The 23,457-nt window shown below is 61.4% G+C and overlaps 1 protein-coding gene and 1 long non-coding RNA gene across 7 annotated transcripts in view; both read right to left on the bottom strand.

The window, feature by feature from the left end:
• QRICH2 (glutamine rich 2) overlaps positions 1 to 23,457 on the bottom strand; it is a 29,624-nt gene that overhangs the window by 4,531 nt on the left and 1,636 nt on the right. For 4 of the 6 annotated variants that reach the window (XR_011383347.1, XR_011383348.1, XR_011383346.1 and 1 more), the window contains exons 5-19: positions 8,276 to 11,780; positions 7,608 to 7,693; positions 6,998 to 7,095; positions 6,440 to 6,554; positions 5,420 to 5,674; positions 4,642 to 4,764; positions 4,484 to 4,558; positions 4,139 to 4,303; positions 3,929 to 4,050; positions 3,419 to 3,484; positions 3,159 to 3,260; positions 1,891 to 2,091; positions 1,515 to 1,662; positions 833 to 920; positions 60 to 185 (exon numbers count right to left, since the gene is read on the bottom strand). Coding sequence is in view for 3 of the 6 variants with exons in the window: in XM_051838306.2 (XP_051694266.2) it covers positions 60 to 185; positions 833 to 920; positions 1,515 to 1,662; positions 1,891 to 2,091; positions 3,159 to 3,260; positions 3,419 to 3,484; positions 3,929 to 4,050; positions 4,139 to 4,303; positions 4,484 to 4,558; positions 4,642 to 4,764; positions 5,420 to 5,674; positions 6,440 to 6,554; positions 6,998 to 7,095; positions 7,608 to 7,693; positions 8,276 to 11,780 (5,275 nt within the window). In the remaining 3 variants the exon portion in view is untranslated. The remainder of the gene's footprint in view (positions 1 to 59; positions 186 to 832; positions 921 to 1,514; positions 1,663 to 1,890; positions 2,092 to 3,158; positions 3,261 to 3,418; positions 3,485 to 3,928; positions 4,051 to 4,138; positions 4,304 to 4,483; positions 4,559 to 4,641; positions 4,765 to 5,419; positions 5,675 to 6,439; positions 6,555 to 6,997; positions 7,096 to 7,607; positions 7,694 to 8,275; positions 11,781 to 23,457) is intronic. The other 2 variants (XM_051838312.2, XM_051838318.2) reach the window with 2 other exon arrangements.
• On the bottom strand, positions 18,491 to 23,306 carry LOC138846007 (uncharacterized). The gene is made up of 2 exons (XR_011383349.1): positions 20,731 to 23,306; positions 18,491 to 20,312 (listed from the first exon to the last, which is right to left on the bottom strand). It is a non-coding gene; the product is annotated as an uncharacterized lncRNA (long non-coding RNA).

Raw genomic sequence — 23,457 nt, 5'->3', positions numbered from 1 at the left:
AGCCCAGGCAGGAAGGGGCGGCACAGCGGCAGTGCCCAGGCCGCGCGGAAGGAAGCTACCTGGGTGGCTGCCTGCCAGGGTCTGCGCGCTCTGAGGCCGGGAGGGCGGCTGGCTGCTGTCGCTCAGGGACTGCTGCCTGTGCACGTGGGGCCGGGACAGCTTGGGCTTGTGCTTGGACGACAGCCCTGCAACCGGGGGTGGGGGGCAGTGGAGCGAGGGGTCGGTTCTGAGACACGGGGTGGGGGGCGGGGGAGCTCTAGGGGACTGCTGGGGGCGGGAGAGGGCTGACGCAGTCTGAATGTGTGGCTAGGCCCCTTCCGGGCACCTGGGTCATTCCCAGGCCCGCCCGCCCACTCACATGCTCCCGGGGGACCCACAACGTGTCAGCCCCGCACCAGACCAGACGCTGGGGAGCTCGGCCCTGGGCTTTCCAGGCCCAAGGGGAGGGTCTAGCCAGGACAGTGCATGCTGGGAAGGGGCAGCAGCTCCCTGCAGGTCAGGGGAACTGGAAGTGGACTTCAGGGCACGGGGTGGGCTCAGCAGAGGGTGTTTTGCTGAATTTGAGTAAGAGTAGGGCTTGGCCGGGTGGACGATGGGAACAGAGGCAGAGAGGTGGGAGAGCGAGGCTGGTGAGCAAAGAGGGGGCTGCCAGGTGCCAGCCCGTTGGCTGACGCTGGCCAGCTGCCCCCACCTGCAAACGTACCCAGCGTCTTTTGGAGAGACCCAGAGGCTCGGAGTCAGAGATGTAGAGAAGGTGGGCACCCGGGGTGTGGAGGTCCAGAGAAGTGCCCGGCCTCCCAGGACGTGGAGGTCCCTGCTCCCTGGCACTCACCTTCCTTGGTTATGATGCCCGGCAGTCTCGTATCCATCCGTCCCTTGTAAATGTGTCCATCCAGGCCCAAGATGTCCACCTCATCGTGCTGCAGAGGTGCCCACGTGCTCATCACCATGGTCACACCCAGGGCTTGCCCTGCCCTCCCGCCTCCAGGACTGACCCCTGCCACCAAACAGTCCCAGGGACTGAGTGGCACAGGGCAGAGCAGAAAGAGGTGGTAGGGCTGGGTGGGCAGGTAGCCAGGGCCATGGTCTGGGTCAGCAGGACAGACGTGGGTCTGATTAAGAAACCACCTTGACAGGACCGGTGTTGTGGCTTAGTGGGCTAAGCCGCTGCCTGTGACGCCAGCATCCCACATGGGCGCTGGTTCATGAGCTGGCTGCTCCACTTCCGATCCAGCTCCCTGCCAGTGACTGGGAAAGCAGTGGAAGATGGCCTGAGTGCTGGGGACCTGCACCCACATGGGAGACCCAGACGAAGTTCCTGGTTCCTGGCTTTGGCCTGGCGCAGCCCGGCCAGCAGGTGGAAGATCTCTGTGTCTGTCTCTCTGTAACTTTGCCTTTCAAATAAATAAATCTTGGAAGGAAGGAAGGAACCGCCCTGAGGCAGGGGCTGGGTGGGGAGACTTTTGCTGGCTTTCCCAGAATGACTTGGGCACTGGGGGGGGGGGTCCCCCGACCTTCATGGCGATCTGGACCTCCTCGGCGGGGTACAGGCCCTGGGACAGGTGCTGCAGGCGGTTGCGGCGGTAGGGGTAGGTGAGCGTGTGGCTGCCCCCGCAGCGCCGGGGCATGGTTGAGTAGGTGTAATCGGCCACATCTGGCATCCTATGGATGGCAAAGAGTCGCTCAGAGCCGCCAGGGGCGAGGCCCAGGACACCCTGGGGGTGGAGCCGTCAGAGGGGAGTGGGCAGCTCTTGAGGGGCCCTGGGAGTCAGGGCAGCATGAAGGTGGGTGAGGGAGCAGAGCCCCCCGCCGCGGGTGAGGCACTGGCTGGCGGGCCATGAGTGGGCGGAAGCCAAGCCTGGCCCCGGCCGCCCGGCCCCGGCCGCCTACCGCTTGTAGCAGGGGGAGCTGAGGCACTGGGCCTGCAGCAGCTCCCGGATCATTTGGCTGCTGGCCTTGGTGGAGCCTCCGAAGTGGATCTGCACCTTCTCGATGTCCATCAGCATCTTGGAGTGCATGGAGCGCAGGCGCCGCACGCTGCGCTCCGTCTGCGACAGGTCACCCCGAGGGAAGCCACTGCCCAGTTTGAAGCTGTGGGGCGCGGGCAGGTGGAGGGACGGTCAGCCCGGGGTGGGACGGGGCCCTGGGGGCACCCCGCTTCTTCACCCCGGTCAGCGGTGTCTTCGCGGCCTCTTGTTAGGCAGGACCCAGCGAGGGTGCAGCCGACACCGGGAAAAGGCCCGAGGGGCCAGCCCGCCAGGCAGGGTTTCCTTCAGGTGGGAGGGTGCAGACGGGCAAAGGGGGTGCAGGAGCGGAGGTCAGCCCTGGCCCCGCCCACCAGGATTCCCAGGGGCTCCAAAGAGCAGTGTTCTGTGCGCCCATGTTAGAGGGTGGGGGTCAGAGAAGGGGCTGGAGTGCGGGGGAGCGTGACGCCTGCCCACTACCAGGCCCCTCCCAGGTGGGCCCACCTCTCGCTGGGAGCTCGACCCTGCCCCTGCAGACCCGGGGTTGCTGAGAGCGCTAGAGCTGGCCCGAGGAGGAAGGGAGGCAGAGGAGCCCCTGAGGGTGGCCGAGCCCTGGGCAAAGCCCCACGGCAGCTCACAGTGGGGACCGTGCCGCAGGTTACCAGCGGATCTTCTGGGGACCCCCGCCCTGGGAAGGGCCAGGGCTGTGGCCCAGCAGTCAGCCGCGTGGGGCCGGCGGTGTGGCGCAGGGGTTAAGCGGCTGCCTGAAACGCCGGCATCCCACATCGGAGCGCCAGTCCAAGTCTTGGCTGCTCCATTTCTGATCCAGCTCCCTGCTCACGCGCCTGGGGAAGGCGGCAGGTGGTGGCCCAAGTACTTGGGTCCCTGCCACCCATGTGGGAGACTCGGATGGAGTTCCTGGCCCATGGCCTCAGCCTGGCCTAGGCCTAGCTGTGTGGGCACCTGGGGAGCAAACCAGCAGATGGAAGACCTCTCTCCGTCTCCCTTCATGTAAATAAGTAAATGTATCTTTAAAAAGAAAGAAGGGAACCGGTCTAGTGTCCAGCCACCGCAGCAGGCCCTGCGTGCTGGCCCTCAGAGCGCCCTCTGTGGTCACAGCCTGCCAGGGCCTCCTGGGGCCTGCACCGCCTCATCGGCCTGCACAGAGCCCCCCAGGCCCCCGCTGTCCCATACCTGCGGCTCTGCTGCCGGACCTGCTCCAGCTCAAACACTGTGTAGGGGCGGATGGAACGGTGCCCGGGGAGGCTGGGGCCCAGAGGTGTCACGGGGATCATTCTAGGCAGGCGCAGGGAGAGAAGAGGAGGGGTGAGTCGTACCCCAATCTCTCCCCACGTCTCTCCTTCTCCAGCGTCCCCTGGCTGGGCCCCGCCCAGGAGGGGCCGAGACCCAGGTGGCCGGAGAAGGGGAGGACAGGGGTGAGGGCTGGCACTCACTGTCCAGTCACAGGTGTCTCCAGGGGACGGTCACACGAGAGGCAGTGGAAATGTGCCAGGAGCTGCCTGTTAGGAATGGACCAAGATGAGGGTGAGTCCCGCCCAGAGGGTCCCCGTGGGCAGAGCTGGGGGTCCCCAGGGCTGGCAGATCTGGGACCTGCTCCCGGGAACTCACCCGCTGCCAGGCACACATGCTGCAGGGCCCCACGAGAACCCAAAGCCTGCTGGGTTCCCAAGAACCCCTGAGGGTGCCCTGTGTAGGCCTGGGGGGCCCCCTGGTGGCCGTGAGTGGGAATCCTGGCATTCAAGCCCACCACAGGCCCGGTCCCCATCTCAGCCCTGGGGGGTCCCAAAGGACCCGTGTAGCCCAGCCCAGCCGAGCCCAGAGAGCCCTAAACCTTCCCCACCCCCCTTCTGGGCTGTAATACAGAGGGGCCTGAGCTGCAGGAGCCTTGCAAGCCCTCGGTGGGACGCCCAGGCAGCACGGCTGTGTGGGCGCCCCAGCCTCACCGCCGCATGGCCGCGGCCTCGTCGGCCTGGTAGAGCGGCGAGCGCTCCTTGAGCTGCTGCCGCAGCGATTTCCAGCGGTCCTCCAGCAGCTGCTTCACCGGGTCCAGCTCCAGGCGGTCCAGCTGGGCGGGGGGGGGGGGGGCCAGGTGAGCGGGAGGAAGGCGGGGTGGCTCTGGCCCGGGGCGGGGCGTCCACCCGCAGCCGCCCCACCTTGCTGTCCATCTCCAGCAGGAGTTTGTCCAGCATCTTCTGCCAGTCCTGCTCCTGCCCGCTCATCTTGGCCACCAGCTCCTGCATCATCCGGTTCAGCTGCTCCGTCGTGGCGTCGAACTGGACGCGGCTCACTTTGGCTGCCAGGGCGCTCTTGTCGGCTTTCTGGCCGGAGAGAGCGGGGAGGCCCCTGACCTGGGCGAGAGCCTCCAAGGGGGCCCGTTTCGCCCGGAGGTGTGGGTCCCCGACTCCAGGCAGGGATCTGGGAGTCCACGTCACCCCCACCCCCCCCCAGCTCCCCTCCACGCCAGGCCCCCCGTGCGGAACGGTTGGCGAGGCGCCTACCACGTCAATCTCCATCTCCAGGTGCTCCCTGTTGGCCTTTTCCTTCTCCAGCTTCTCCAGACCCTGGTACAACATCTGGGGGGAGGGGACAGTGACGGGCGGCCCTGCGGGGGGGCGTCGGCGGCGTCGGCGTCGGCAGCGCCCCGCCCGCCGCTTACCTCGATGTCCTTCTGCTTCTGCCGGTGGTCCTCGATGAGGTTGCTGGTGGTGATGTTGAGCTTCTCACAGTCACCCTGCACCTGCAGGATGGCGCTCTGCACGTGGCCCAGGAGCTCCTCGTCCTGCCGGCGAGGGGAGACGGGGTGCGAGGAGGCTCTGGGGCTGCTGCCAGACTGACCCGCAGTACGCCCCCTCCCCCCTTGAAACGTCGCCCAGTAGATTAGCTCACGGCAGGCCCGTCTGGTTCTTCTCAGCAGGCTCTGGTGGGAAAGATTCTGCACCCACCCCTGTGGGCCCCCCAAGAGGACACCCACAGAGCCCCCCCACCCCACGGACAAAACCCGAGGGGCCTGGCCCGCTGCTGGGTGTCCCTGCAGAAGTGGAAGTGGTCTGGGACCCCTGGGAGTTGGGCTGGGGTCACAGCCTTCCTGGACAGCCCTGCCCCCTGCCTCAGTGCCCTGGGCCAAATCTGAAAGGCTGTGTCCGAGAGGCAGGACCCCTGGACTTGTGGCTGTGCCCGCCTCCACCATGGGCCTAGAGGGGGAAGGGTGAGGGTGAGGGAAGGCAAGGGGAGGGGTGTCCCTGCCCCACCCAGGGAGCTAGCTCCTGTCCCCGGAGCCATTTTGGCTCAGCTGCCCTCGCTGTGCCCCCGTGGAAGGACCCGGGGCTTCGGTGGGTCGAGCTGAAGGGCTCGGCAATGGGGAACTCACCCTGAGGCCCGCCGGGGCCCTCCCGGGCTGCAGCAGGCCCCGGGGGCTGTGTCCCTGGGACGCTCACCTGGCTCTGCAGCTTGGCCTTCTTGGAGGGCCGGGAGGCGGCCAGGTTGTTGACCATGTCCTGGAGTTGCTCATAGCGCTGCACCAGCAGGCTGACCTGGTGGCTCAGGTCCAGGCTGCAGGCTGGGCAGGTGGCCTCGGGGTCGATCTGGCCAGGCGCCGAGGTGACCGGGGCCTTGTGGGAGGGCATGCTCATGGACAGCAGGGTGGAGGAGGAGGCCAGCATGCTCTCGATGATGGTCCGGAGCTTGTCCAGCTGGGGGCGGGGCAGAGGGGCGGCCATGTTCTGCCCAGGCAGGCGCTGCCAGTGCGGTGCCTCTGCCTCTGCTCCGCGGGCAGTCACCGCACGCCAGGGCCTTGCAGAGCGGGTGGCCCCCGCTGCGCGCTCGGCGGGGCCTTGAAATAGCGAGCAGGGCCCTCAGACGCTAAATCAGGTGTTTCTCCAGAGGCCGTGGGACGGGAGGGGGACGCCCCTTCCCCAGCACGGACAGAGCCCACCATAAAGCAACAGGAAACGTGCCGATGTCAGCACAGTGGCTCTCACGGGCTGGGCAGGCGCAGACCTCTCTTGGGGAGCCTGCTGTGCCTGCCCATCCTGCTCCCCGCCGTGTCCCACCACCCCAGCCCCTCAGCGCTAATGACCGGCCCCAGTGGAGAGCCGAGTCGGGGGGTGGGGGCGGGGCGGGGGTTGGAAAAGGTTTTGGAATTGGATCGTGGCGATGGCTGCACAACGTTGCGAATGCATCAAAGCCCCACGTGCACTTTACAAGGGCGGCTATGAATTATCTAAGAAGAAAGAGCTTTAGTGGGAGATGGGCCTCATTCCTGGCCGGTGGGAACAGGTGCACCTGCCCATGTCCTGTAGCCTCCTAGCCGGCTTTGCACTGGGAGGGGGCTGAATCTTAGGCACAGCTGTCCTCCCCCAAACACACACACCCCAAGGGGGAATGAGGGGCCCCCACCCCCTGCAGCCCATCTGAGAAGAGCCCTTGGTCCCTGGGTCTGAGGGCGGACTCCTCACCTGATCCTGCAGGTAGTAAGACGCTTCAGACACCGAATTCTCCATGATGGCCTTGCCCTGCTCTTGGCTCTCTCTCAGCTCGGCCAGCTCCTTCTCAATGTCAGCCACGGTCACTCTGCGGCGCGACAGGAGACCGCCTGGCTCCACCGCAGCCGGAACCACCCCAGCCCACCCACCCGTGCAGGGACCCGGCCAGCAGGGACTCGGGCGGGTCATTCACCACCGCCACCCCAGCAGGCTCTGCCTAGGGACCCCAGAGGTGGGCACCCGCCGTGCTGGCCCGAGCAGCTTCCAGGCAGTGGGGCAGAGCACTGCAGACAGGGCTCCGAGTGGCTCCAGCAAGTGGCCAAGGGGGCACAGAGCCCAGGGCGCCCCCTCCTGCTCGCCCAAGCCCCGGAGCTGTGCTGTTGGAGGGACCCGGGGGACTTGGACCGGGTCCTGGAGCTGGACGTGGACACCCTGAAGAACACACGCGAGTCAGGCCAAGGACAGTGGGCACGCCAAGGCCACCGTCGGCTCCTGGGCTGAGCGGAGGCTGCACTGTGCCGGGGGCTTCACCTGAGGATGCCCAGCTGCAGGCTCAGCTGCCCGTTCCTGACCTCCTTCCCCGACTCCTGCTCCCCATCGCCCTCCATCATCCTTTGTATCTTCTCCAGCTACAGGCCCAACAGAAGAAGGCGGTCAGGCAGCTTCCCGCTTCCGATGCGCCCCGGCTGCCCAAACCAGCCCCGCCCCCATTCCCCGCCCCTCGCCCGCCCCTTGCCCAAGTCTAGGTCCCTCCTGCATGTCGATTTGTCCATGCACCTGCGCGGCGTCCCCTCCCGGCTTCCCTCCCACGGATGCAGACGGCTGGCATTAAGCGGATGGCTGAAGCCGCAGCGGCCGCTTGCCATGGCCTCCGGCCCCGGGAGGTGCCACAGGCTGGGATCTGAGGCTGCGCAGGTAACGAAAGGGCTAACGTCCTTGTCTGGCTCAGCTGAATCCTAACAGCTCTGAGCGCCAGTTTTCAGACCCAGGAGATGCACGTGGCGATGCCTGGTGTCCGCGTCCGCTCTGCCAGGACCGCAGAGATGATGGCGGGTGGGAAACGACCGCGTGACCCATCGAGACTCCCACGCAAGTGCCGAGGAGCCCTGGGACCACGGCAGACGGGCTCTCCCGTACTCACCTTCGCCTTTTCCTGCCGAAATTCTTTGGCCAAAGCCTTCAAGCCCTTTATCTGTTCTTGTAGGTCAGGGGGAACGATCTTTTTGACTGTGAGGAATCAGGGAGTTGGGTGTGCAGTGGGCTCTCCGTCTCCACTCCCAGCCCCTGCAACAGTGAAACTCCCCCCGAGAGCAGGACAGGTCACTGTGTCGCGCTGCCTCCCCCGGAGACCTCGGCGAGCAGGTGGGAAGAGCAGCCCCGGTGACACCCACTGACTGCGCCACACTCCACGGGGCTTTGGGACCCTGGCCCGCCATTAAAATCTGAAATACTCCTGGGCCCAAAGTTGTGAATGGGCAAATGTGACGTTTCCCACTGCAGCGCCCTTCCTCCCGCCTACCTCCCAGTGCTGCCGCTTCCCTGTGCCCCAGACCTCCCGCAGCTCCCATGGGGAAGCCTCTGCGAGGGCACCAGGATCCGCTCCATCAGTCCCCTGGCCTCCATTTCCCCCCATTCCTCTGGACCCCACAGGCTGCTGGAGAGCCCAGGATGACTAAGGACGGGTTCTGCTGTTTTCAGAGTCTCAGGAGAGGAAGCCCCCGCAGCCAGGAGTTGGGGCCAGGGAGGGAACAGGAAAGGCCTCACTGGACGCGGGGCGAGCAGCGGTCTGCGCGCGCACGCGGCACCCACCCATCTGGGACAGCAGGTGCTGTATCTTCTCCAGGTCGGTCTGGCCGGCCTGCTCCTCATCCAGCTCCCTCAGGCTCTCCTTGAGCTCCGCGTAGAGTGCAAGGAGCTCCCCCATCAGACGGAATGTCTCCACCGCTATGGGGAAGCTTGGAGCCACTTTATCCAGAGAGTCGCGCCGCGCGCCGTCCGCCGAGGCTCTGCCGAGATAGCTAAGGGAGTCGCGACTCCTGAGAAAGGTCCCATCCTGCCCGGGGCCTGTCTGGACAGGAACTCCAGGCTGGCTTGAGACAGGAATTCTGTGTGGATCCTGCCTGTGCCGATCGACACCCGAGTACACTGGGCCCCTGTGACCGGGATACGTGGGCCCCCCGTAGTCTGAGGGAGCTTGCGCGTGACCGTGCAGAGCTGCTCCTGCGGTTACCTGGTGCTGCCGATCTGGCCCAGGTGGTGCCAAATGCCCTTGATCTGGGTGTGCAGACTCCAACCCTGTGCTTACTGGTGTCGGGCCATGCTGGTCTGTGCCAGGGTGCACCAAACCTTGCCAGTAAGTTTCTGGTGGTACTAAACCCCTTTGCTCTATACCTGGTGGTGCCAAACCTTGACTGGCTAGAAGCGGTGGCACTTGGCCATGTAACTCTCTGGCAAGGGGTGGCACACCATGCTGATACTGGTATGGTGGCACAATCCGAAAATCAGCCTGGATTGCAGGGAAGTCACGAACTGCTGTGCCTGGAGCCACCAAGCCCTGCCGACCTGGACCCAGCTGTCTCAAGCCATACCGATCCACTGTAGGCTGGGCAAACCCGTGTGGATATGCACCAGGTTGCACCGGAACATGCTGACCTGTGCTGGTTTGTCCCAAAACAGATGGGGGATAGGCACCATGTCGTGCCAAACCACGGGGATATGCACTAGGCCGCCCCAGACCATGCCAATCCACTCCAGGTTGCACCATACCAAGTTGACCTGCACCAGGCTGAACCAAACCTTGCTGATCCACACCAGGTTGGACCAAGCCATGCTGATCTGTGCCAGGTTGCACCAAACCACTCTCTTCTGCAGCACGTTGACTCAAACCATTCTCATCTGTGCCAGGCTGAACCAAACTTTGCTGATCCGCACCAGGCTGCATCAAACCACGTTGATCCAATCCAGGTTGCACCAAACCATGCTGATCCGCACCAGGCTGCACCAAACCACGTTGATCCAATCCAGGTTGTACCAACTCATGCTGATCTGCACCGGGCTGCACCAAACCACTCTCATCTGTTCCAGGCTGTTCCAAACCACGCTGATCTGCACCAGGCTGGACTGAACCACGCTGATCCATTCCAGGCTGCACCAAACCACGTGGATACATTCTGGGCTGCATCAAACCACACTGATCTGCACCAGGCTGCACCAAACCAGGCCGATACATCCCAGGGTGCATCAGACCACGCGGATACATCGGATACATTCCAGGCTGCGCCAAGCCACGCTGATCTGCACCAGGCTGCGCCAAACCATGCTGATCCACTCCAGGCTGTGCCAAACCATGCTGATACGCACCAGGCTGCGCCAAACCATGCTGATCCACTCCAGGCTGTGCCAAACCATGCTGATCTGCACCAGGCTGCGCCAAACCATGCTGATATGCACCAGGCTGTGCCAAACCATGCTGATCCGCACCAGGCTGTGCCAAACCATGCTGATCCGCACCAGGCTGTGCCAAACCATGCTGATCTGCATCAGGCTGCACCAATTCATGCTGATCCACACCAGGCTGCACCACACCAAGCTCATTCATTCCAGGCTGCACTACACCATGCTGATCTGTGCCGGGCTGCACCAAACCACGTGGATACATTCCAGGCTGCACCAAACCACGTGGATACATTCCAGGGTACACCAAACCACGTGGATACATTCTAGGTTGCACCAAACCACGTGGATACACACCAGGCTGCACCAAACCACGTGGATATGCACCAGGCTGCACCAAACCACGTGGATACGCACCAGGCTGCACCAAACCACGTGGATATGCACCAGGCTGCAAACCAGGCTGATCCACTCCAGGCTCCACCAAACCAGGCTGATCCACTCCAGGCTCCACCAAACCAGGCTGATCCGCTCCAGGCTCCACCAAACCAGGCTGATCCGCTCCAGGCTCCACCAAACCAGGCTGGTCTGCTCCAGGCTCCACCAAACCAGGCTGGTCTGCTCCAGGCTCCACCAAGCCATACTGATCTACACCAGGCTGCACCGAACCATACTGATCTGTGCCAGGCTGCACCGAACCATGTGGATACACTCCAGGCTGCACCATACTAGGTGGATATGCACCAGGCTGCACCAAACCATGCTGATACACTCCAGGCTGCACCAAAGCAGGTGGATATGCACCAGGCTGCACCAAACCAGGCTGACCCACTCCAGGCTGCACCAAACCAGGCTGACCCACTCCAGGCTGCACCAAACCAGGCTGACCCACTCCAGGCTGCACCAAACCTGGCAGGTATGCTCCAGGCTGCACCAAACCACGCTGGTCTCTGCCGGGCTGGGTCAAATTATGCTGATTCACGCCAGGTTGTATGACACTCGATACTTCCAAACTGGGCCATACCAAACCTTGCTGATCCGCACTGAAAGGCACCAACCCAGGTGGCACCAAGCCGTGCTGATAGGTAAGAGGCGCGACAAAGCCGTGTTGATCTAGGCCGGGCCGTACCAATCCTTGCTGATCTGCGCTCAGCGGTGCCATTCCTCCCTCCTCCATGCCAGGCTGTGCCACACTCCGTTGGTCTGTGCTGGGAAATGCCAAATGATGCTGGTATGTGCCGAATGGAACAATGCCGCGTTGGTCTGCACCAGGTAGTTCCAATCCTTGTTGGTCTCTGCCATCTACTGATGGTGGCATCACACCGTGCTGATCCACGTCAACGAGTGCCGAGTCCAGGTCATTGAGGCTGGGTGGGAGCACACCAAGCTGACCCACCCTGCGGGGTACCACACCACGTGGACCGGTGCTGGGGTGTAATGCAGGCTGGCCCATGCCAGGCGCCCCTAGTCCGTGATGGTCTGGCCCCAGGTAGACCTGACCCTGGCTCAAGGGCAGCCCACTGAACCCTTGCCTTTGCGGGCCTGGCTGTGCGGCGCGCTCATCTCTGTCTCTCCGTGGATGTGCTGGGCTCAGCTGCTCTCGGCCCCCGCGCTGCTCCGCCTCTGCTCTGACCTGAGATCCAGGAGGCTGCTGGGACCGCGCAGTGCCAGCTTCCTCATGCGCCCTTGGCTGCTGTTCTCTTCCAGGGAGGCCCCGGACTTGCTCCCCGCTGGCGACGGCAGATGGCTGCCCCGCACCGCTGGAGGCCGAGATGGTCTGATCTGGGCCAAATCCTCCAGCCAAACCCAGAGCCTGCTCGGCACTGGGATGCTTGGCGGAGGCCCCGCCTGGAGCCAGGTCACTGGCTGTCAAGGATGGCTGCCTTCTGCGCTTAGGGAGTCCCATCAGGGTCTCCGAGCCCTGGGCGAAGAGGAAGAAGGAAATCAGTAGCCAAGTCAGAAACACCCACCCCCAGGGCGGAAAGGAAAGACGTCTGGGCCACCTCACCCGGAGCTAAGGCTGTTGGAAGAAACAAATACCTCCCCCTCCCGGGCCTAAAAAGCTAAGCTGGACACAGAGACGTCCACAGCGCTCAAGGAGCGGTCCCATGTCGGTGAAAGCTGCCCTAACAGGCCATTTCATAGAAGATGGAGAAAACAGGAAAACCACGAGCGACCTTCCAGACTAAGTGCAAGGCGCTCGGGCTGCCTGCTTCCTGCCACTGCCTCCCTCTCCCACATACTCCCCTGTGCCGCCATCAAGCATGAGAGAGAGAGAGAGAGAGAGAGAGAGAGAGAGAGAGTTTTCCATCCACTGGTTCACTCCCCACATGGCCGCAATAGCCAGGGCTGGGCCAGGCCGAATCCAGGAGCCGGGAGCTTCATTCTGGTCTCCACGTGGGTGGCAGGGCCGTCCTCTGCTGCTTTCCCAGGTGCATTAGCAGGGGCTGGACTGGAAGCAGAGTGGCCAGCCATCAGATATTGGACATGGGCATTTTAAGCAGCAGCCAAGCCTGCTGTGCCACAACGCCCACCTTAGAAGAGGACATTAAAAATTACTGTCGGTGTTATTCCTCATGTCCGTGGAAGAGATCCGTATGCATTTTATAAAGATCTGGGGGCAGGTGCATCTCATCTGGGTGCCTAGAATAGACTCCTGCCTCTGCTTCTCACCTGGCCTCCTGCTAAGGTGCCTGAGAGGCATCAGGTGACGGCTCGGAGAGTGGGGCCCTGCCACCCACATTCCAGGCAGCTGGTTTGGGCTTGGCCCAGCCTTGGCTGTTGAGGCCATTTGGGGAATGAACAAGTATGTGCAAGATCTTTCTCTTTATGACACTCTGCCTCTCATATAAATAAATGAAATTTTTTTAAAGACCTAAACTGAGGGCCACTGTGGCTCCGTGGGTTAAGCCACTGGCAGCACCCATGTGAGCAGCAGCTCCGGTCCGGCAGCTCCACTTCCAATCCAGCTCCCTGCTGTGGCCTGGGAAAGCAGTGGACGATGGCCCCGTGCCTGGTCCCTGCACCCACGTGGGAGACCCGGATGGAGCTCCAGGCTCCTGGCTTCCCCTTGGCTCAGCCCTGGCCACTGTGGCCATTTGCAGAATGGACCAGCAGATGGTAGGCAGACTATCTCCCCCACCCCGTCACTCTGCCTTTCAAATAAACAAACAATATTTTAAAGAAAATAAAGACCTAAAGTGAACGTATGAAGACTACAATGTCTGAGGTGGAACACACCCTGGGAGAGCTGCATGATGGGACAGAAACGAAGGAAAGGTGCTGGAGCCTGAGGGTGAGCGACAGAAACCGAGACACGAAACCAGAGAGAAACCAAAACATGAAGAGAGCATGACCAAGATGCTAGATAGCGTGCGTGGGTGCCCGTGTGTGCGCACCTGTGGTGCCCGTGTGTGCGCACTGTGGTGCCCGTGTGTGCGCACCTGTGGTGCCCGTGTGTGTGCACTGTGGTGCCCGTGTGTGTGCACTGTGGTGCCCGTGTGTGCGCACCTGTGGTGCCCGTGTGTGCGCACCTGTGGTGCCCGTGTGTGCACCTGTGGTGCCCGTGTGTGCGCACCTGTGGTGCCCGTGTGTGTGCACTGTGGTGCCCGTGTGTGCGCACCTGTGGTGCCCGTGTGTGTGCACTGTGGTGCCCGTGTGTGTGCACTGTGGTGCCCGTGTGTGCGCACCTGTGGTGCCCGTGTGTGCGCACCTGTGGTGCCCGTGTGTGCACCTGTGGTGCCCGTGTGTGCGCACCTGTGGTGCCCGTGTGTGCGCACCTGTGGTGCCCGTGTGTGTGCACTGTGGTGCCCGTGTGTGCGCACCTGTGGTGCCCGTGTGTGCGCACCTGTGGTGCCCGTGTGTGCGCACCTGTGGTGCCTGTATCTGTGTGTCTGCCTGTTGTGTGTCTGTGCATCTGTGTCTGCCTGTGTGTGTGTTCATGTGTGCCTGTGTGCATGTCTGCCTGTGTGTGTGTTCATGTGTGCCAGTGTGCATGTCTGCCTGCTGTGTGTGTGTGTGTGTGTGTGATAAGAACCCCCGAAGGAGAGGAAAAGGAGGAGACAGAAAAAAGATGTACGAAACGGCCCCCAACTGTCCAAACTTGATGAAACTCCAAACTCAGGGATACAAGAAGCTCATGTGCTCAGACACATACATGATGAAGAAAATGACACCATGGCGCATCGTCAATTGCTCAAAGAAAAAGTATTAAAAGTATTAAAAGCAGCCAAAGGGGGGCTGGCACTGTGGCATAGCAGGAAAAGCCGCCGCCTGCAGTGCCGGCATCTCCTATGGGTACCGGTTCGAGTCCCGGCTGACCCACTTCTGATCCAGCTCCCTGCTGTGGACTAGGAAAGCAGTAGAAGATGGCCCAAGTCCTGGGGCCCCTGCACCCACGTGGGAGACCCAGAAGAAGCTCCTGGCTCCTGGCTTCAGATCAGCTCAGCTCCGGCCATTGCAGCCATCTGGGGAGTGAACCAGAGGATGGAGGACCTCTCTCTCTGTCTCTACCTCTCTCTGTAACTCCATCTTTCAAATAAATAAATCTTAAAAAAAAAAAAAAAGAAGAAGCTCATTAAAAAAAACTGAAGGAAAACACATCTAAAGAATGAAATCAGATTCATCCTCAAATAGGGAATATAAATAACAAAACAGAATATTTTCAAGGGAAAACTAGAATTTTTGTTTGTTTAAAGATGTATGTATTTGAAAGTCAGAGTTATGGAGAGGGCAAGGAAGAGACGGAGAGAAAGCCTTCCATCCTCTGTTTCACTCCCTAAATGGCCACAGCAGCCAGGGCTGGGCCAGCTGAAGTCAGGAGCCAGGAGCTTCATCTGGGTCTCCCACATGGGTGCAGGGCCTTCCGCTACTCTCCCAGGCCCATTAGCAGGGAGCTGGACTAGAAGTGGAGCAGCTGGGACCCGAACCAGTGCCCAGATGAGATGCCGTCACCGCAGACGGCAGCCTGACCCGCCAGGCCACAGCGCTGGCCCTGGAAATGCCGGAGCTGAGAAGCGGAATGAGACTCACAGAGGCTCCTTGGCAGATCTGAGCTGGTAGGAGACTCGGCAAACCCAGAAAGGGGTCAACCTCAGGAGGAGAACGCAGGAACCAAGTGGGCGGCCACCTCGGAGACACCATCTGGTACATTAACTCCACTCGTTTCCTGTCGCTCCTACAACATGTTATCAGAGACTTAGCCGCTTACAACGGGGCCGGCATCGTGACAAAGCGGGTAAAGCCGCCGCCTGCAGCGCCGGCATCCCATATGAGCACCGGTTCAAGTCCCGGCTGCTCCGCTTCCCATCCAGCTCCCTGCTGATGGCCTGGGAAAAGAAAAGGCGCTTGGGCACCTGCACCCACGTGGAAGACTGGAGGGAGCTCCTGGGTTCCGCCCGGACCAGCCCTGGCCGTCCGGGGAGTGAACCACTGCATGGAAGACTTTCTTTCTCTAACTCGGAATCCCAGATGAATAAGCGAATCTTCTAGAAAAAACAAACTAAGCAGTGGAAAACGATGCAGTTCTAGCAGCCAGAGGTCAGAGGCAGCAGGGCCCTGTCCTTCCGCGGGCTCTAGGGGAAGCCACCCCCCACCCCGGCTCCTGGAGCTCGCGGGTACCCCTGGGCCCTCGCTCCGCCCCACAACCCGCGGGGCATGCAGTTCCTCTTCAAACACAAGGAAAACCTGACCAAATCGGAGGGAGCTGCGTACCCCACCTGCCACCAGGGACAGCCAGGCAGGGGCCGACAGGACGCAGGGAACCCGAACAAGGCCGCCAACCACAGGCCGTGGAATGCCGTCCCAGCGGCAGCAGACACATTCTCCCCACGCCGCCACCACACACCACATGCTAGCCCATCAAAACAAACAAACAAACAAAAAAGGCAAAATAAGAATTTTCAGATCTCCGAAAGCTGAGACAGTTTATCGATGGCACGAAGTACCAGAAACTACAGAGCCCTTCGGGCAGAAGGAAAGCGACGCCAGACGGAAACTGGGGTCTACGCAAAGGAACGAGGTGGGGTGGCTGGGGCCGGCCCCAGCCACCGCTGTGGTGCAGTGGGTTACACAGCACCTGCAACACCACATCCCATATGGGTGCCGGGTTCGAGTCCCGGCTGCTCCACTTCCAATCCGGCCCCCGCTAATGCGCCTGGGAAAGCAGCAGAGGCTGGCCCAGGTGCTTGGGGCCCTGCACCCACCTGGGAGACCCAGAAAAAGCTCCTGGCTCCCGGCTTTGGCCTGGCCCAGTCCCGGCCATTGCAGCCATCTGGGGAGTGAACCAGTGGATGGAAGACCTCTCTGTGTGTCTCTCCCTCCTCTCTCTGTACCTCTGCCTTTCAAATCAATCAGTCAGTCTTCAAAAACAAAAGAAGCTCCTGCCAGCAGTGGCCCCCGCCGCCCCCTCGGGTATTCTAACCCTGAACACAGCTGCGTCGGGACCCTCACACAACCGTGTTTCCTTTTCCTGTCCGATTGCTGGGGCACACGTAGGCGATACAGTCCAACTTCTCCATCTTACAGATGAGAAGCCTAAAGTGTAGAGAGGCTACATGCTTTTTATAAGATTCATTCATTTGAAAGGCAGAGTGACAGAGAGGTCTTCCATCCACAGGTCCACTCCCCCAAATGCCCGCAACAGCTGGGACTGGGCCAGGCCAAAGCCAGGAGCCCGGAACTCCACCCGGGTCTCCCATGCGGGTGGCAGGGGCCCAGGAATTTGGGCCACAGTCTGCTGCCTCCCAGGCACATTGGTGGGAAGTTGGGTCAGAAGCGCAGAACAGCTGGAACACGAACCAGGCACTCCGATACAGAATACAGGCGTCCCAAGGAGCAGCTTACCCCCACAATCATTCTTACTCAAGATCTGAGTTCAATGATCATGATCTCAAATGCCCCCTGCAATTCTGGAAAATCCACTGGCCAGCAGGTGCAGTGCTGCAAATACGCCAGCTCTTCCCAGGGGATTCTCTGGCCAGGGTGACGGAGGCATTGCGCCCTGGACACTGGGAGGCCCCAAAATCCCGGCAAAGCAACGTCCCCCAAGAACCTGCCTGATTCCAGGGAGAATCAGCATCAACAGTGTCTGAGAACCTGGCCCTGTCACGCGTGCCCAGATCAGGGCAGGACCCCCCCGCTCTGAGGCCAGACCCTGCCTCCCCAGGGGGGCTCACAGCCCACGCACCCTCTCAGCACCAGGAATCCACGGAGGTGGCCCGGACGTGTTTTCTCTCGCATAACACAGTCCACAGACGTAGCAGCCTTGGGGTTGACTACCTCATAGTTTCCGTGGGCCACAAGCCCAGTCACGTGGCGGCTGGGTTTGCTAGCAGGGGTCTCACAGACAGGCCAGGTGCTGGACGTCCGAGCAAGCCACTGTCTTGTTTTGAGGGTCAGAGTTCACTTTGCAGCTCGTTCAAGACGTTGCCGGAATTCAGATCCTCATGGCTGGTTGTAGGACGGACATCTCTGCGTTCTTGCTGCCGGCTGGGGGGGGTGGGAGGGGGGCAGGTGCCTCCCAGGATCCTAGCTGCGCGGCCCCCTCTGTAGGGAGTTTGCTCATCTCGCTCACATGTCACCTTTTGCAAAAGGGCTCCCCTGGTTAGGTTGGGCCCACCCAGCACGACCTCCCTTAGATGAACTCAGTCAACTCACGGGCAGCCCGAAGGCTCATCATCCCCAAAGGCTGTGTGCCCACGCCCAACAGGCAGAACCGCTCCGTGTGGACACGAGGGGCCAGGAGTCCTGGCAGCTTACACGCACTGCCCGCTGCCTGTGCCCAAGAAGGGCCTCCGGGCCTGGAAGTCAACTACACAAACCAGGCAAGCAGGAACCGGACGCCCTGGAGGGTTTTCGGACAGCCCGCGAAGGCGCCACCGATGGCCAGTGTTGGAAAGCCGCGGCAGGAGCAGCTGCGGCAGAGGGGGTCCAAGTTCTCCGTCGACGTTCAGAAACATCGTCAGAAAATGGCATTAAAAGCCCAGCTGACCGCGGAGGTCCTTGTGGCACCATGTGGGGTGTGCACATCCCGTATCCGAGCCCCTGGTTGAGTCCCGCCTCTGCTTCTGACCCCGCCGCCTGCCGATGTGGCCCATGGAGGCAGCAGAAAATGGCCCACGGACTAGGCTCCCTGCCACCCCTATGGGAGACACGGACTGAGTTCCTGGCTCCCGATTCGGCCTGGCTCAGCCCTGGCTGTTGTAGGTATCTGGGGAGTGAGCCAGCAGGTGGAAGCTCTCTCTGTCTGTCTCTCTCTGTCTCTCTGCCTTCGGATATATTTTAAAAATAATTCAGGGCCGGCGCCGTGGCTCACTAGGCTAATCCTCCGCCTTGCGGCGCCGGCACACCGGGTTCTAGTCCCGGTCGGGGCGCCGGATTCTGTCCCGGTTGCCCCTCTTCCAGGCCAGCTCTCTGCTGTGGCCAGGGAGTGCAGTGGAGGATGGCCCAGGTGCTTGGGCCCTGCACCCCATGGGAGACCAGGAGAAGCACCTGGCTCCTGGCTCCTGCCGTCGGATCAGCGCGGTGCGCCGGCCGCAGCGCGCTGGCCGCGGCGGCCATTGGAGGGTGAACCAACGGCAAAGGAAGACCTTTCTCTCTGTCTCTCTCTCTCACTGTCCACTCTGCCTGTCAAAAAAAAATTCAGAAAACATATTGGGGTCAACACTGTGGTGTAGCAGGTTAAGCCATGATCTGTAGTGCCGGCATCCCATATGGGCACCAGTTCAAGTTCTGGCTACTCCACATCTGATCCAGCTCCCTGTTAATGCAACTGGGAGAACAGAGGAAGATGGCCCAAGTGCTTGGGCCCCTGCACCCTCATGGGAGACCAGATGAAACTCTGACTCCTGGCTGGTCCAGCCACGGCCACTGCAGCCCTTTGGAGAGTGAACCAGCGGACGGAAGATCTCTCTCTGTTTCTCCTTCTCTCTCTCTTCATAATGCTGCCTTTCAAATAAATAAATCTTAAAAATATATATATTAAAAACCAATTCAGGCCGGCACCGCGGCTCACTAGGCTAATCCTCCGCCTGCGGCACTGGCACACCGGGTTCTAGTCCTGGTCGGGGCGCCGGATTCTGTCCCGGTTGCCCCTCTTCCAGGCCAGCTCTCTGCTGTGGCCCAGGAGTGCAGTGGAGGATGGCCCAAGTGGTTGGGCCCTGCACCCCATGGGAGACCAGGAGAGGCACCTGGCTCCTGGCTTCGGATCAGCGCGGTGCGCTGGCCGCAGTGGCCACTGGGGCGTGAACCAACAGCAAAGGAAGACCTGTCTCTCTGTCTCTCTCTCTCACTGTCCACTCTGCCTGTCAAAAAAAAAAAATTCAGCTGACCTGGGAAGTGGCCGGTTGTGAACTGCCTCACGAGGAACCAGGAGACGGTGCGTGTTTTCCATGGCCACTGGAGCCAGTGAACCCAAACTCAGCTCAAAACAACAGGGATCTTCACCTACACTGCAAGAGGCTACGTCCAGGCCAGTTTCACTGGGCAGACATCATCATGGCACTGGCCGGGCTGCGTCCTCCCGGAAGTCCGAGGGGGGACCCCACTTCCTTGTCTTTTTCAGCTCCTGATGGCTGCTGCGTTCCTTGGCTCCGGCCGCATCACCTTCTCCTCTGGGGCAGAATCTGCGTCTGCCTCCCTGTCGTCAAGGCTGGGTCACGGGATCCACTTGGGCGACCATGGGATCCACCTGGGTAATCTCCACACCTCAGCCAAGTCCCTTTGCCGCGTACACAACATCCCAGCTGGGGGGGCCAGGACACGAGAATCCGGGGAGCCACCATCCAGCCCACCACAGTGACCAAGGGCAAAGTCAGGGTCTCACAGAACAAAGACTTCGAGGAGAACAGGGACATAAAAGCTGCCGAGGCAGGGGGAGAAACGCGGCTCTAGAAACGCGGGGCACAGACAGAGGAGACAGGTGTCACTCCGGACCCGGAAGCAGTGAGCGCCAAGGCTGACCCCAAACACAAACCACACCAACACCTGATGCTGTCCCCCAAAGCCTAAGTAACCGCGCTGCGACGCACAGCCCCCTTCCTGGGAGGAATCCTGGGGACCAGAGTCGCCTGTGTGAGGCTCTGTGCCTTCCCCCGCGACCTCAGGCCAGGAACACGGGAGCCGGGGGTCAGGCGCTCCGTCGAGACAACTCCCACCCGCCCCGCAATCATCCTGCAAGGCCTTCCGACCAAAACCTGCCACGTGCTGTCTCTGTCCACGCGTCCCTCTCCGCCGGTGCCACCTCGAGCCGCACCATGGTTTTAAGCACACGGAGGCGCACCCACATCCGGGCATAAGACGCGGGGACGTGTGTTGGGGGAGCTGGGTCTTGGGGTCAGTGACGACACGCCAAGGCGGGATGAGTCGCGTCCATCCTGACCTCACTGTTCACCTGCTGGGTTCTCATCCTTTAGACATCCGCAGCAATTTAGCGAGGGGCTCCGTGAGGTTTCACCTGAGAAAGGGGCGTAAGGCATTGCGTCTGACACGGCGGGGCAGGCCACTGCTTTCTCAGAGTCCCGGCTGCTCGGCTTCCGCTCCGGCTTCCTGCCCACGCAGCCTGGAAAGGCGGCAGATAACCACTCAAGTTCCTGGGTCCCCGCCACCCACACAGGAGGTCTGGATGGAGTTCCGGGCTCCTGGCTGCAGCCCGGCCCAGGCCTGGGGAGTGAACCAGCGGAGGGAAGACCTCTTGGTCTCCCTGTCCGTCTCTCTGTCACTCAGTAGATGAAAATGAGTTCATATGCATTTTTTTATAGTGAGAGAGATGCATCTGGGCTCACAGATCCTGAGACACACACACACATGCACCCCCATCCCCGACATCAGAAATCCTAACTCCAGTCTAAGACCCCAGTGTCCCCCAAATTCACCTGCCGGCACACAGCTTGGCTCAGCTCACACCGACCACCACGGTCCTGTCCGACAGCTCCGAGCAGAGCACCTGGCCCCGGCGCCTTCCTGGCGGGGCTGTGTTTTCTGCTCTCTGGTTTGTGCCGGGAGACTCGGATGTGGGTTCTCCAGGATGACAAGAGAGGGGACGTGTTTCCAGGCCATTCCAAACGTGTCTGCGGCAGACCCTCGGACAGCCCCTCCCTCCACAGAGGTCCCACAGAGACTCTGGCTCTGCTTCCTCCTTCCACAGAGAAATGCCCTTGACCGTGGTCGAGCTGTTTCCGCAACCCTGGGGCCTGGCAAAGTGCTCACTGGGGGCTGAGCGTCTTCCTGTCCCGGGCCTGTGGCGGCTGAGCTGGCCGCCACTCAGTCGATTCTTCGGTCGCAGTCACAGGGAACGGAGGACGGTTCCCCCCTTAATGCGGCTGTGACTCGAGCTCCAGGGTGGGGTCTCCGTGGTGTGTCTGGTCTTTCATTCTTCTTGCAGGTGAAAAGCGGTGGCGGCGGGTGGCAGAGGTCAGCCGGCGGCTGTGATGGGACAGCAGGGTCACTCAACAGCGACGCACTGTGGATTCCAGCACAGCCGCCAGAGGGCTGTTGGTGTTCTTGCCACCAAGAAATGAGACATGCCCGAGGTGATGGGTGTGCCACCAGCTCCGATCGTCACACACTGTATCCGTGCCTGGAGACATCGATACGTCAATCAGTCCATCAGTGGACGCTTGTTCCCGTGCACCAGGGCATCACGCTGCGCACGGCAGCACACACGTGGACTTGGTGTCGAGCGGGAATTCTCAAAAGCAGAAGAAAGAGGGGAGGCAGGGGCACCGTCGTGGGTGGCAGCGGCCGTGTGGACGAAGCGTGAAGATGTGCGGGAACACACCCTGGGAGGGGCCGGTCCGTCTCTGCTCCTGCAGCCCCGTCCTGGACAGGGCATCTCCCACGCTGGCCTGGAGCCCTCACCGGAGGCTGCTCCGTGCGCAGGTGCAGCCGCCTCCCTCCCGCCTGGCTGACCACGGTGGGTGGGGAGGGGGGCGGGGTTGCCACTCCTCTGCGCCCGTCACAGCCCTGTGCTCACTGCCCACGCCCGACCTCTCCACGCATGAGCCAGGCAGAGAGCCCGCCTCATAGTGCCTTAGGATTACTGCTGTCCACCAAAACCCACCACCCGATCTCAAACTCCTGACCCCGCGGTTACGCTAGGGGGCCCCAGCAACGCTGCAGCCGGGTGGAGCTGGGGTCGGACTCCTGTTGCTTATTTCATTATCTCGTGATTATCGCATTATTCGTTGTTATTCCGTGCAGTGGCTGAACCTGTCATTCCCAGGGCTTGTACTCTTGTCTCTCAGAAATCTGCTAACACTCATCTGCACTCCCACCCGCTTCAGGGCTACCTACGCCCAGCGCGTGCAGACTCTCACCTCTGGACAAGTGACAATGTCTGACGGCGCTCTAAGGTTTTGCAGGAATCCTCAGCTGTCACCCAGAGAAAACGTGTTGATTCTCAGGGCAACACATCAGTGCTGAGTAGGAAACTTGGGCTTAGAAAGAAAACAGCGAGGGGCCGGAGGTGGCGGCATAGCAGGTAAAGCCGCCACCTGCAGCGCCGGCATCCCGTATGGGCACCGGTGCAAGTCCTGGCTGCTCCACTTCCGGCCCAGCTCCCTGCTACGGCCTGGAAAGGCAGCAGACGATGGCCTGAGTGCTGGGGCCCCTGCACCCACGTGGGAGACCCAGAGGAAGCTCCTGGCCCAGCCCTGGCTGTTGCGGCCATCTGGGGAGTGAACCAGCGGGTGGAAGGTCTCCCTCTGTCTTTGTGTAACTCTTTCAAATAAAATAAATATCTAAAAGAAATAAAACAGCGAGAGCGGGGGCCACCTTTCCCAGTCACTCCTTGTGTGTAGGAAACTCCGACTACTGCCTGAGAAGGAGCCCATTCGGAAGACTCTTGGCGCTCCCCCAGGTGGCCACCTGGTGGCGCCAAAAGGTCCAGTCTGCGGCTGCCTCTGTGTGGGTGAGCAGCTGATGCTCATACGAAAGGCCCAGGGTCTGGGTCACCCCGTCTCAGCACAGACGCACCACACCGTGTGCGCGGCCGCACCTGCACAGGGTCTCCAGGACAGACTGAATCCCCCCTCCCCCCCGCCCACTGCTGGGAGTCTGATCCGGAGCAGCACCCCGGAGGGCCATCCCGCGGCTGCCGGCCGTGCCTAGGACTTTGTCCTGCTCACACGTGTCAGTGCCAGTCTGGGGAACTGTCAAAAGCTTGGGGGAAAAGAACAAAGTGCCTGCAATCTGGGGGCTGGAGCTGTGGCGTAGTAGGTTAAGCCCCTGCCCGCAGCGCCGGAATCTCATATGGGCACTGGTTCGAGTCCCGGCTGCTCCACTTCCAATCCAGCTCTCTGCTGTGGCCTGGGAAAGCAGTGGAGGATGGCCCAAGTCCTTGGGCCCCTGCACCCACGTGGGAGACCCTGAGGAAGCTCCTGGCTCCTGGCTTCAGATCGGCCCAGCTCTGGCTGTTGTGGCTATTTGGGGAGTGAACCAGAGGATGGAAGACTTCTCTCTCTTTCTCTCTCTCTCTCATGCTCTGTGACTACCTCTCAAATAAATCTCCAAGAGGAAAAAAAATGTGCCTGTGATTTGGAACTTGTGAACTAAGTTATAGACACCCAGAGGCCGGCGCAGTGCACGGCGCAGACAGGGGG

Source organism: Oryctolagus cuniculus, chromosome 17 (assembly GCF_964237555.1).
Source record: "Oryctolagus cuniculus chromosome 17, mOryCun1.1, whole genome shotgun sequence".
NCBI lineage: Eukaryota > Metazoa > Chordata > Mammalia > Lagomorpha > Leporidae > Oryctolagus > Oryctolagus cuniculus.
Note: the sequence above shows the minus strand (reverse complement) of the source record. Positions and strands in the feature narration are given on the sequence as shown.